The following is a 13,667-nucleotide window of genomic DNA, read 5'->3' as shown; positions in this document are numbered from 1 at the left end:
GAACTGAAAAAGCGTGTTCAAGCAAGGAGGCCAACAAACCTGATTCAGTTATACCAGCTCTGTCAGGAGGAATGGGACAAAATTCACCCAACTTATTGGAAGCTTGTGGAAGGCGACCCGAAACGTTTGACCCAAGTTAAACAATTTAAAGGCAATGCTACCAAATACTAATTGAGTGTATGTAAACTTCTGACCCACTGGGAATGGCTTGCAATCAAGGTCTTGCTCCGGAAAGCGCAACCACACAGTTGTCCGGAACAGCTGGTGCTCTCATGCATGCTTCAGTGTTGCTTGCCTCAAAGCGAGCATAAAAGGCATTTAGCCCATTTGGAAGGCTCGCGTCCCAATACTTCTCTGCTTGGCACTGTGATAGACTAGCGTCCTCTCATGGGGATGTACATGTACATTAAGCTTCCTCATGCTACAGAAACAGGAGATAGGCTGTGGGCCATTCTGGCTTGAACAAGGCTTTACCACCTTAATGACCACACTAATTTGTGTTCTTTTCATTCCTACTTTATCAGTCCAGCACCTACGTTTTTAAGTATGTCGTGGTGTCGCTGTTGTTAGTAATAATAGGGGGATCCAGTGCATTGTGTATTTCTATAGACCTTATTGAAATAAACCTCTCTCTCTCTCTCTCTCTCTCTCTCTCTCGCAGGTGGAGTTCCTGTTTCCCTTGACGATTGTTCCCACGGACGATGAGCCTCCCATCATCAATGTCAACACTGGTCTTGTGCTCTTCAAGAACCAGATTATGGCTATCTCTCCTCTGATGCTCAGCGCCGCTGACATCGACTCAGAAGATTCCACGATCAAATTCATGATCGAGCCGCCATTCTCAACCATCGGGGGGTTGCTGCTGAGGCAGTCCGACGCCCCAGAGGACCCCGAGTCATGGAAGTTCAACGCTGAGGATGAGGTGTATGAGAAGGAGGTGACAGAGTGGTTGCAGAAAGACATCACAGATGGGAAGGTGTTCTATAAACACACCGGACCACATAACACTGACACAGTCATAGACCAGTTTGTGTTCAAAGTTCATGACGACAATGACCCGCCTAACGAATCGGGCGAGAGCACGTTCACCATCAGGGTTCTACCCATCGACGACCTTCCCCCTGAGCTTTTTCCCGGTACCACGCTCCAAGTGACTGTTCAGGAGTACCAGCTGACTCATTTCGGTAAGAACATGCTTCTCTACACCGATCTAGACACTGAGGAGCACGACCTGAAATATACAGTGATCCAGCCGCCAACAGACACAGACGAGAACAGCCCGGCGGTGTTCGGGTCCATTGTTCTGACTGACAGCCCCGACACTGAGGTCAACGAGTTCACGCAGGCTCAGGTCAACCACCACAAGATATCCTACAGTCCTCCAGACCAGGAGCTGGGCATCACGGCTCACGTCCTCCAGTTCCGGTTCTCCGTCGAAGACACGGCCGGGAATAGCGTCGAGGGGGCTTTCAGGATTTTTCTGCATCCTGTTGACAACAAACCACCACAGATCACTAACACTGGCTTTTCTGTGTTTGAGCAAGGCATGCATGTGATATCCAGTGCTGAGTTGGACACATCAGACCCAGACACAGACGGTAAACAGATATCGTTTACCCTCAGCCAGCCTCCGCTGCACGGCCAAGTCCTGCATGCCTTCTCAGACCTACCCAAAGGGGGAGCTTTCTTCCTAGAGGACATCTCGGACAGGAAGATCATATACGTCCAAAACGGCGACGAGACAGTGAGCGACGTGTTCCAACTCGACGTCAGCGATGGGATCCATGTTGTCACGGTTAAAGTCAGAGTCGTCGTGAAGCCCGTTGACGACGAGACGCCGGCTGTCAGTTTACCGGCCGGGACGGTCGGTTCACGTATGGACGTCCTAGAGAATGGAGCTATGGAGATCACTACGAGTGTCCTCCAGGGGTGGGACGAGGACACCGACGACCTCCAGCTGACCTTCATCATCGAGAAAGCCCCCGTGTTTGGTGTCATCCTGGTTGCCGGGGCACATGCCGTGAAGTTCACCCAAGTCGACATCATCAACGGTTTAGTGGTGTATGCCCACACCGGCGGAGAGATTGGGCTGACGTCCATCATGGACAGCTTCAACCTCACCCTAACTGACATGTCAGATGATTGGTCAGTGGGCGGAAACAAGGTCAACGGTGTCCACGTCCGTGTCACAATCTTCCCCGTTGACAACCAGGCCCCTGAGGTAACCGTGGGTGACCAGTTCATCGTTGTCGAAGGAGAGAAGTATGCCATCGGAACACAGTATTTAAAGGCCGAAGACAAAGACACAACCAGTGATGATATTCTCTGCACCATCATCGTCCAGCCCACGTCTGGTTATGTGGAGAACATCTCCCCAGCTCCTGGATCAGAGAGTTCACGGTCAGGGACGGCAGTCAGCGCCTTCTACATCAGAGACATCAGAGAAGGACATATATATTATGTTCAGAGTATCCACAAGGGGTTAGAACCCGTAGAGGACAGGTTCACATTTAGATGCTCCGACGGTATCAACTTATCAAAAAGGCATTTCTTCCCTATTGTGATTATTCCGGCTAATGATGAAAAGCCAGAGATTTACTTGAGGGAGATAGTTGTGATGGAGGGGATGAATACAGTCATAGACACTCATCTCCTGAACGGAGCAGACGCTGATATCCCAGCAGAGGAGCTGACTTTCATCATCTCCAAACTGCCCAAACACGGCTTTATCCTCAATCAGCTAGCCACAGGCTCAGTCCCAGTCATAAACTTCACCTTAGAGCAGATTAGGGAAGCTTCCAGTTTCATCTACGAACATGACGACTCTGAGACCACCGAGGACAGCTTTGACGTCATTCTAACAGACGGGAAATATTCAGTAGAGAGAACCGCCATGGTTATGATCATCGGCCTCGACGACGAGACGCCGAGAATGCTGGTTAATGTCGGTCTGGAGGTGGAAGTAGGTGAGGCGAAAGAGATCAACAACAAGGTCCTCAAAGCCACCGATCTAGACTCGGACGATGGAGCGTTGACCTATGTGATCCGCTTCGGTCCTGTTCAGGGTGTTCTACAGAGGAAAACCCCATCTGGTTCTCTGGAGAACATCATGTTAGGCATGAATTTCACACAGAGGGATGTGGACAAAAGGTTGATCGTTTACACACACAACGGTCAGGAAGGCATCTGTGACCTGGTCAAGTTCGACGTCACCGACGGCATGAACCCTCTGATCGATCGTTACTTCTACATCACCATCAGGAGCATCGACATGGTCTTCCCAGACGTGGTCAGCAAGGGAGTCTCTCTGAAGGAAGGCGGTAGAGTGACATTGACCACAGATCTTCTCAGTACTAGCGATCTCGACAGTCCAGATGAACGTTTGGTGTTCACCATCACCAGAGCTCCAGTTAGAGGACACCTGGAGTGTACTGATGCACCATGGATCCCCATCGTGTCATTCACCCAACTCCAGCTGGCTGGCAGTAAAGTCTACTACATCCATACCTCGGACGACGAAGTCAAGATGGACAGTTTTGAGTTTGAGGTAACCGATGGTTACAACCCGGTGTTCCGTACTTTCCGAGTCGCTATCATGGAAGTGGATAACAAGAAACCAGTTTTAACGTTTCACAGACTCGTGATCACCGAGGGGCAGAGTAAACTCCTCACGCCATTCGAGCTGACCGCAGAGGACCAGGACACAGCTGACCTGTTATTGAAGTTCACCGTCACCCAACCACCAGCGCATGGAAAACTCCTCTATAACCATACCTCACCGGTCACCATCTTCACCAAGCAAGACCTCAGCGAGAACCTTATCAGCTACAAACACGATGGCACCGAGACCTCCGAAGATTCCTTCTCATTTACTATGACCGACGGGACGCACAATGACTTCTATGTGTTCTCCGACGCGGTGTTCGAGACACGGCGCACACAGACAATGAATATCACGGTGGTGGCCATAGATAACGGTGTCCCTCAGCTGGTGGTGAATAAGGGCGCACCGACACTGAGGACCCTGTCCACGGGGCACCTGGGGTTCCTCGTGACCTCCAGGGTTCTACGGGCGTTAGACAGGGACAGCGTTCCGGCTTCCTTAGTGTTCCACGTCACCACGGAACCCAAGCATGGTTACCTCATCAATCTGGGCAAAGGGAATGACTCCATCGACACCTTCAGTCAAGGTAAGACACCAGCCAATCGGTATTATTGATTATTGATTGTTTGATCGATTGATTGCTTCGGGTATATGATTTCTTATCACTTAGTTATGTTGATTGATTGATAGATTAATTGATTGATTAATTGATTGATTCATTGATTGATTTATATATTAATTTATTGATAGATTCATTGATTGATTGATATATTGATTGATTGACAAATATATTGATTGATATGTTGATTGATATATAGATTCATTGATTGATTGACATATACATTCATTGATTGATTGATAGATTCATTGATATATAGATTCATTGATCGATTGATAGATTGATTGATAGATTGATTGATCGAATGATTGATAGATTCATTAACTGATTGATTGATAGATTGATTGATTAATTGATTGATTAATATATTAATTCATTGATTCATTGATTGATCGAATGATTGATAGATTAATTAACTGATTGATTGATTGATTGATTAATAGATTAATTCATTGATTCATTGATTGATTGATTGATTGATTGATTTATTGATATATTGTTTGATTGATAGATTCATTGATTGATTGACATATTAATTGATTGATTGATATATTCATTGATATATATATTAATTGATTGATTGACAAATATATTCATTGATTGATTGATATATTAATTTATATATAGATTCATTGATTGATTGACATATATATTGATTGATTGATTGATTAATTAATTGAATGATTGATATATTCATTTATTGATTGACCGATAGATTCATTGATTTATTGATAGATTCATTGATTGATTGATTGCATTTATTTCATGATTTTCTAAAACAGTTGCTTATTTACTTTGAGGCGTTGTTCAAATCTATATAGCATATTAAAATCTATATTTAAAATGTACAACTGGTATTATGGGTAAGTCTTTGTCATGGAAAGTCAGAATCTGAAACGATAATGTAACAATCACAGCTAATCATTCACTCATATATTTACACATTCCCTCTGTTCATAATTACTAGATAATGACTTAACCACCCAATGCATTACAAAGATTTTATTTAGATGGGGATAATTATTAATCTAACTGGCAAGTACTGGCTGGGGAATTGAAATGGCAATCTATGGGGGAGGTATTAGCTGCAATTTAGATGTTTAATTACAGCCTTTGCTCTTCAGAGTGTGATTAACAGGGGAAAATAGAGGCTGCGGTTGTATGTTAACTGCGAACCCTGGTCTCCGCTCATCTGGCAATCCAGGCAGACTAAAGCAAATTCACAAGGTTATTCAAATATTATAAATGTTATTGGACCTCAGGTCTGCATGGTGGGAGCACACTGCAGTCCAGTGTCTACCAACCTTTTTTTTTAACTGTGGCAGACCTGGACCGTTTCTCTTCTTCAGCAGCAGCATACCTAAAATGTCCCTTATACATATTTTTAGTGGTGATGAACTCCATCTCATTTGATCCACGTTGCAAATAATCTATTTTCTTTGACACTTTTTTAATAGATTAAATAGGCTCCAAATGTCCAAATCATCTGAAAGTATCTAAAAAATTATTGTGAAGCAAAAAAAAAAATAGCTTAAAAATGTTTTGAACATGATGCGTGACAAATGCGTCGGTCCCGTGAATTGAATGAGATTTTATTCCACAATGACACAACAGTAAATACTACAGTAACTCTTACAAAAAAATTACAGACTTTACCAAAAACACTACAGGAAATACTATAGTATTTAACCAGAGTATACTATCATCTTTTTTTCATGTTGGCCACAATAGTGCTCCCATGTCAAAACTCCATGTACATTCCACAGTACAGGTTAATGAGTGTTCCAAAAAGATGATCAAGACTAGGAGAAGTTTTGGGGCACCCCCGAGAGTTCCAAAAGGCACACCTGAGAGTTCCAAAAGGCACACCTGAGTTCCAAAAGGCACACCTGAGAGTTCCAAAAGGCACACCTGAGAGTTCCAAAAGGCACGCCTGAGTTCCAAAAGGCACACCTGAGAGTTCCAAAAGGCACACCTGAGAGTTCCAAAAGGCACCCCTGAGAGTTCCAAAAGGCACCCCTGAGAGTTCCAAAAGGCACCCCTGAGAGTTCCAAAAGGCACCCCTGAGAGTTCCAAAAGGCACACCTGAGAGTTCCAAAAGGCACCCCTGAGAGTTCCTAAAGGCACTCCTGAGAGTTCCAAAAGGCACACCTGAGAGTTCCAAAAGGCACACCTGAAAGTTCCAAAAGGCACCCCTGAGTGTTCCAAAAGGCATGCCTGAGTTCCAAAAGGCACACCTGAGTGTTCCAAAAGGCACACCTGAGAGTTCCAAAAGGCACACCTGAGAGTTCCAAAAGGCACACCTGAGAGTTCCAAAAGGCACCCCTGAGTGTTCCAAAGGGCACACCTGAGAGTTCCAAAAGGCACACCTGAGAGTTCCAAAAGGCACACCTGAGAGTTCCAAAAGGCACTCCTGAGAGTTCCAAAAGGCACCCCTGAGTGTTCCAAAAGGCATCCCTGAGTGTTCCTCGAGGCACGTCTGAGTTCCAAAAGGCACGTCTGAGTTCCAAAAGGCACGCGTGAGTTCCAAAAGCCACCCCTGAGAGTTCCTAAAGGCACCCCTGAGAGTTCCTAAAGGCACTCCTGAGAGTTCCAAAAGGCACACCTGAGAGTTCCTCAAAGTACACCAGTTTGGGGAGATGTTTCATTCTGGGCTGTTTCCCAAATGGCAGTTCGGTACAGTGACTTTTTCAATGAGACGAGCAAAGTAATGGATCATGGGTCAGAGTAAGTGTAGGTGTGTGTGCATGATTGTGTGTATGAGAGACGATAATGTAAGATAATTCTCTGTAAAACTCTTTGGAAGTGTAGTGATATGTGTAAGATAATTCTCTGTAAAAGACTTTGGAAGTGTCGTGTTATGTGTCTTTATGTGACATGCTGAGTGTGTTGTAAACACATTGTAGAGACAAGTCTAGGATTCAAACCCAGTCATACTAGGAGGCGAGGAGAGAGGCACCGAGGTGTGGAGGGTTGTGCTAGATGGTATACATGTTCACGTCAGGAAGATTTTTTTTTAGCATTTTTGTTAACCTTAACCCTATTTTTCCTATCCTGCTACGTTATTTATCATAACCTGCTGCAAAGTTTCTCCTAACATGCTACGAAAGTCAATTCTGTCCGTGGCTGCATGCCATCTAGTCAAAATCACTGTGGAGGGAAGCCAAGACTAGAAACAGAGGCAGGCAGACAGACGGAAGCAGAGGCTTCTCTTTCTGGAAGACAGAAAATTCTTCTGACAGCAACCAGAGTGTCACTGTGTCTGGGAAAGGGAGATAGGGGAGAAGGGGGAGAGGGAGGGATATACAGAGAGAGAGAGAGCGAGGGGGAGCGAGAGAGTGGGAAAAAAAAGAGGGGAGGAGGGGAGAGAGGGAAAGAGAGGGGGGGCAAGGAGAAAGAAATGGAAGGACAAAAGGAAAGATGAAAGGAGAGGGCGAGAGAGAGAGATAAAGAGAGAGATGGAAGAAGAGAAATAGATATGGGAGGAGAGAGAGACTCAGCAAACATTTTCATCAGAGGATGCAGCGAGGCGAAAGAGACACTCTTGTCTTTATTTACCCCTTCTACTACCCTGGTCTGGTCCCACGATGCACCTTGCTAAATATTTCATGACCTGAGTGCCCTACGGTTCAGAATGTTGACTTCTAGTTCTGCCAGATCTCTGTGCCTTGTAGCTTCCATTAGGGGCTCATCTCAATACTTCTAATTCTGCCAGGTCTTTCTGCCTTCTGCCTTACATTAGTATACTTTTAGATCTGCTATGTCATGCGTTACGGCAGGGTCTCAATAGTGTTAACTGACCCTCTCTCCTCGTCTCCTTTTAGATCTGCCATATCATGCATTACGGCAGGGTCTCAATAGTGTTAACTAAGCCCCTCTCCTCGTCTCCTTTTAAATCTGCCATAGCTACATGCCTTACATTGAGGCTGTGTCTCAAAACGTCAGAGTTTCTTCTTCTCCTTGTCTTCTTTTACATATTGTCTCTTTTTATACCAGGTCTATGTGCCTTGTGCTAGTGCCTCGTCTCAATACTTCAAGTTATACCAATGTAGCTTCCATTATGGCCCCATCTCAATACTTCTAGTTCTGCCATGTTTCTGTGCCTTGTGTTAGGGCCCCATCTCAATACTTCTAGTTCTGCCATGTTTCTGTGCCTTGTGTTAGGGCCCCATCTTAATACTTCTAGTTCTGTCATGTTTCTGTGCCTTGTATTAGGGCCCCATCTCAATACTTCTAGTTCTGCCATGTTTCTCTGCCTTGTGTTAGGGCCCCATCTCAATACTCAAATCAAATCAAACCAAATCAAATGTTATTTGTCACATACACATGGTTAGCAGATGTTAATGCGAGTGTAGCGAAATGCTTGTGCTTCTAGTTCCGACAATGCAGTAATAACCAACAAGTAATCTAACTAACAATTCCAAAACTACTGTCTTATACACAGTGTAAGGGGATAAAGAATATGTACATAAGGATATATGAATGAGTGATGGTACAGAGCAGCATAGGCAGGATACAGTAGATGGTATCGAGTACAGTATATACATGAGGTGAGTATGTAAACAAAGTGGCATAGTTAAAGTGGCTAGTGATACATGTATTACATAAGGATGCAGTCGATGATATAGAGTACAGTATATACGTATGCATATGAGATTAATAATGTAGGGTAAGTAACATTATATAAGGTAGCATTGTTTAAAGTGGCTAGTGATATATTTACATCCTTTCCCATCAATTCCCATTATTAAAGTGGCTGGAGTTGAGTCAGTGTCAGTGTCAGTGTGTTGGCAGCAGCCACTCAATGTTAGTGGTGGCTGTTTAACAGTCTGATGGCCTTGAGATAGAAGCTGTTTTTCAGTCTCTCGGTCCCAGCTTTGATGCACCTGTACTGACCTCGCCTTCTGGATGATAGCGGGGTGAACAGGCAGTGGCTCGGGTGGTTGATGTCCTTGATGATCTTTATGGCCTTCCTGTAACATCGGGTGGTGTAGGTGTCCTGGAGGGCAGGTAGTTTGCCCCCGGTGATGCGTTGTGCAGACCTCACTACCCTCTGGAGAGCCTTACGGTTGTGGGCGGAGCAGTTGCCGTACCAGGCGTTGATACAGCCCGCCAGGATGCTCTCGATTGTGCATCTGTAGAAGTTTGTGAGTGCTTTTGGTGACAAACTGAATTTCTTCAGCCTCCTGAGGTTGAAGAGGCGCTGCTGCGCCTTCTTCACGATGCTCTCTGTGTGAGTGGACCAATTCAGTTTGTCTGTGATGTGTATGCCGAGGAACTTAAAACTTGCTACCCTCTCCACTACTGTTCCATCGATGTGGATAGGGGGGTGTTCCCTCTGCTGTTTCCTGAAGTCCACAATCATCTCCTTAGTTTTGTTGACGTTGAGTGTGAGGTTATTTTCCTGACACCACACTCCGAGGGCCCTCACCTCCTCCCTGTAGGCCGTCTCGTCGTTGTTGGTAATCAAGCCTACCACTGTTGTGTCGTCCGCAAACTTGATGATTGAGTTGGAGGCGTGCGTGGCCACGCAGTCGTGGGTGAACAGGGAGTACAGGAGATGGCTCAGAACGCACCCTTGTGGGGCCCCAGTGTTGAGGATCAGCGGGGTGGAGATGTTGTTGCCTACCCTCACCACCTGGGGGCGGCCCGTCAGGAAGTCCAGTACCCAGTTGCACAGGGCGGGGTCGAGACCCAGGGTCTCGAGCTTGATGACGAGCTTGGAGGGTACTATGGTGTTGAATGCCGAGCTGTAGTCGATGAACAGCATTCTCACATAGGTATTCCTCTTGTCCAGATGGGTTAGGGCAGTGTGCAGTGTGGTTGAGATTGCATCGTCTGTGGACCTATTTGGGCGGTAAGCAAATTGGAGTGTGTCTAGGGTGTCGGGTAGGGTGGAGGTGATATGGTCCTTGACTAGTCTCTCAAAGCACTTCATGATGACGGAAGTGAGTGCTACGGGGCGGTAGTCATTTAGCTCAGTTACCTTAGCTTTCTTGGGAACAGGAACAATGGTTGGCCCTCTTGAAGCATGTGGGAACAGCAGACTGGTATAGGGATTGATTGAATATGTCCGTAAACACACCGGCCAGCTGGTCTGCGCATGCTCTGAGGGCGCGGCTTGGGATGCCGTCTGGGCCTGCAGCATTGCGAGGGTTAACACGTTTAAATGTCTTACTCACCTCGGCTGCAGTGAAGGAGAGTCTGCATGTTGTCGTTGCAGGCCGTGTCAGTGGCACTGTATTGTCCTCAAAGCGGGCAAAACAGTTATTTAGTCTGCCTGGGAGCAGGACATCCTGGTCCGTGACTGGGCTGGATTTCTTCCTGTAGTCCGTGATTGACTGTAGACCCTGCCACATGCCTCTTGTGTCTGAGCCGTTGAATTGAGATTCTACTTTGTCTCTGTACTGACGCTTAGCTTGTTTGATAGCCTTGTGGAGGGAATAGCTGCACTGTTTGTATTTGGTCATGTTACCAGTCACCTTGCCCTGATTAAAAGCAGTGGTTCGCTCTTTCAGTTTCACGCGAATGCTGCCATCAATCCACGGTTTCTGGTTAGGGAATGTTTTAATCGTTGCTATGGGAACGTCATCTTCAACACACGTTCTAATGAACTCGCACACAGAATCAGCGTATTCGTCAATATTGTTATCTGACGCAATACGAAACATGTCCCAGTCCACGTGATGGAAGCAGTCTTGGAGTGTGGAGTCAGCTTGGTCGGACCAGCGTTGGACAGACCTCAGCGTGGGAGCCTCTTGTTTTAGTTTCTGTCTGTAGGCAGGGATCAACAAAATGGAGTCGTGGTCAGCTTTTCCGAAAGGAGGGCGGGGCAGGGCCTTATATGCGTCGCGGAAGTTAGAGTAACAATGATCCAAGGTTTTTCCACCCCTGGTTGCGCAATCAATATGCTGATAAAATTTTGGGAGTCTTGTTTTCAGATTAGCCTTGTTAAAATCCCCAGCAACAATGAATGCAGCCTCCGGATAAATGGATTCCAGTTTGCAAAGAGTCAAATAAAGTTTGTTCAGAGCCATCGATGTGTCTGCTTAGGGGGGATATATACGGCTGTGATTATAATCGAAGAGAATTCTCTTGGTAGATAATGCGGTCTACATTTGATTGCGAGGAATTCTAAATCAGGTGAACAGAAGGATTTAAATACTTCTAGTTCTGCCATGTTTCCTTGCCTTGTAGCTTCCATTTTGGCCTCATCTCAATACAGTTAGTACAGTCTATAAAAAGACTACAGGATAGTACAGTCTATATAAACACTACAGGATAGTACAGTCTATAAAAACACTACAGGATAGTACAGTCTATAAAAACACTACAGGATAGTACAGTCTATAAAAACACTACAGGACAGTACAGTCTATATAAACACTACAGGATAGTACAGTCTATACAAACACTACAGGATAGTACAGTCTATAAAAACACTACAGGACAGTACAGTCTATAAAAACACTACAGGATAGTACAGTCTATATAAACACTACAGGATAGTACAGTCTATAAAAACACTACAGGACAGTACAGTCTATATAAACACTACAGGATAGTACAGTCTATACAAACACTACAGGACAGTACAGTCTATATAAACACTACAGGATAGTGCAGTCTGTATAAACACTACAGGATAGTACAGTCTATATAAACACTACAGGATAGTACAGTCTATATAAACACTACAGGATAGTACAGTCTATATAAATACTACAGGATAGTACAGTCTATACAAACACTACAGGACAGTACAGTCTATATAAACACTACAGGATAGTGCAGTCTGTATAAACACTACAGGATAGTACAGTCTATATAAACTCTACAGGATAGTGCAGTCTATATAAACACTACAGGACAGTACAGTCTATATAAACACTACAGGATAGTACAGTCTATATAAACACTACAGGATAGTACAGTCTATATAAACACTACAGGATAGTACAGTCTATATAAACACTACAGAATAGTACAGTCTATATAAACACTACAGGATAGTACAGTCTATATAAACACTACAGGATAGTACAGTCTATATAAACACTACAGGATAGTACAGTCTATATAAACACTACAGGATAGTACAGTCTATATAAACACTACAGGATAGTACAGTCTATATAAACACTACAGGATAGTACAGTCTATATAAACACTACAGGATAGTACAGTCTATATAAACACTACAGGATAGTACAGTCTATATAAACACTACAGGATAGTACAGTCTATATAAACACTACAGGATAGTACAGTCTATATAAACACTACAGGACAGTACAGTCTATATAAACACTACAGGATAGTACAGTCTATATAAACACTACAGGATAGTACAGTCTATATAAACACTACAGGATAGTACAGTCTATACAAACACTACAGGACAGTACAGTCTATATAAACACTACAGGATAGTGCAGTCTGTATAAACACTACAGGATAGTACAGTCTATATAAACTCTACAGGATAGTGCTAGGGCTGAAGAATATTCCTGTATATAATAATGTAAGGAAAGACGCTGGAGATGTGAAGCATGTGTAGGGAGTGAACATTTAACTTATTCGGGATAGGGGGCAGTATTTTCACTTTTGGATAAATAGCGTGCCCAATTTCAACTTCCTGCTACTCATCCCCAGAATATAAGATTTGCATATTGTTAGCAGCATGCCACCCTGCATACCACTGCTGGCTTACTTCTGAAGCTAAGCAGGGTCAGTCCTGGTCAGCAGCATACCACCCTGCATACCACTGCTGGCTTGCTTCTGAAGCTAAGCAGGGTTGATTATGGTCAGTTCCTGGATGGGAGACCAGATGCTGCTGGAAATGGTGTTGAAGGGCCAGTAGGAGGCACTCTTTCCTCTGGTCTAAAAAAATATCCCAATACCCCAGGGCAGTGATTGGGGACACTGCCCTGTGTAGGGTGCGGTCTTTCGGATGGGATGTTAAACAGGTGTCCTGACTCTCTGAGGTCATTAAAGATCCCATTGCACTTATCGTAAAAGTGGGGGTGTTAAACCCGGTGTCCTGGCTAAATTCCCAATCTGGCCCTCATCCATCACGGTTACCTAATAATCCCCAGTTTACAATTGGCTCATTCATCCCCCTCCTCTCCCCTGTAACTATTCCCCAGGTTGTTGCTAGAAATGAGAATGTGTTCTCAGTCAACTTACCTGGTAAAATAACAGATAAATAAGTACTTTTGGATAGAAAACACTCTGAAGTTTCTAAAACTGTTTGAATCATGTCTGTGAGTATAACATAACTTATGTAGCAGGCAAAACCCTGAGGACAAACCATTCAGATTTTTTTTCGAGGTCACTGTCACAATGCGTTTTCATTGAGAAATCATTTCTAAGGGACCTTCTTGCAGTTCCTACCGCTTCCGCTTCTTTAGAAATTGGTTGACGTTATTCCTTTGTGTAATG

The 13,667-nt window shown here is 44.5% G+C and overlaps 1 protein-coding gene across 1 annotated transcript in view; it reads left to right on the top strand.

The window, feature by feature from the left end:
• Positions 1-575: 575 nt before the first annotated feature.
• The window catches only part of LOC149970326 (FRAS1-related extracellular matrix protein 2-like), a 126,353-nt gene continuing 113,261 nt past the window's right edge, over positions 576-13,667 (top strand). The window contains exon 1 of the mRNA XM_090226230.1: positions 576-4,190. Within this exon, the coding sequence (XP_090082356.1) occupies positions 758-4,190 (3,433 nt within the window). The 5' untranslated portion in view covers positions 576-757. The remainder of the gene's footprint in view (positions 4,191-13,667) is intronic.

This window comes from Oncorhynchus mykiss, chromosome 29 (assembly GCF_057628025.1).
Source record: "Oncorhynchus mykiss isolate SJ-2025 chromosome 29, ASM5762802v1, whole genome shotgun sequence".
NCBI lineage: Eukaryota > Metazoa > Chordata > Actinopteri > Salmoniformes > Salmonidae > Oncorhynchus > Oncorhynchus mykiss.
Note: the sequence above shows the minus strand (reverse complement) of the source record. Positions and strands in the feature narration are given on the sequence as shown.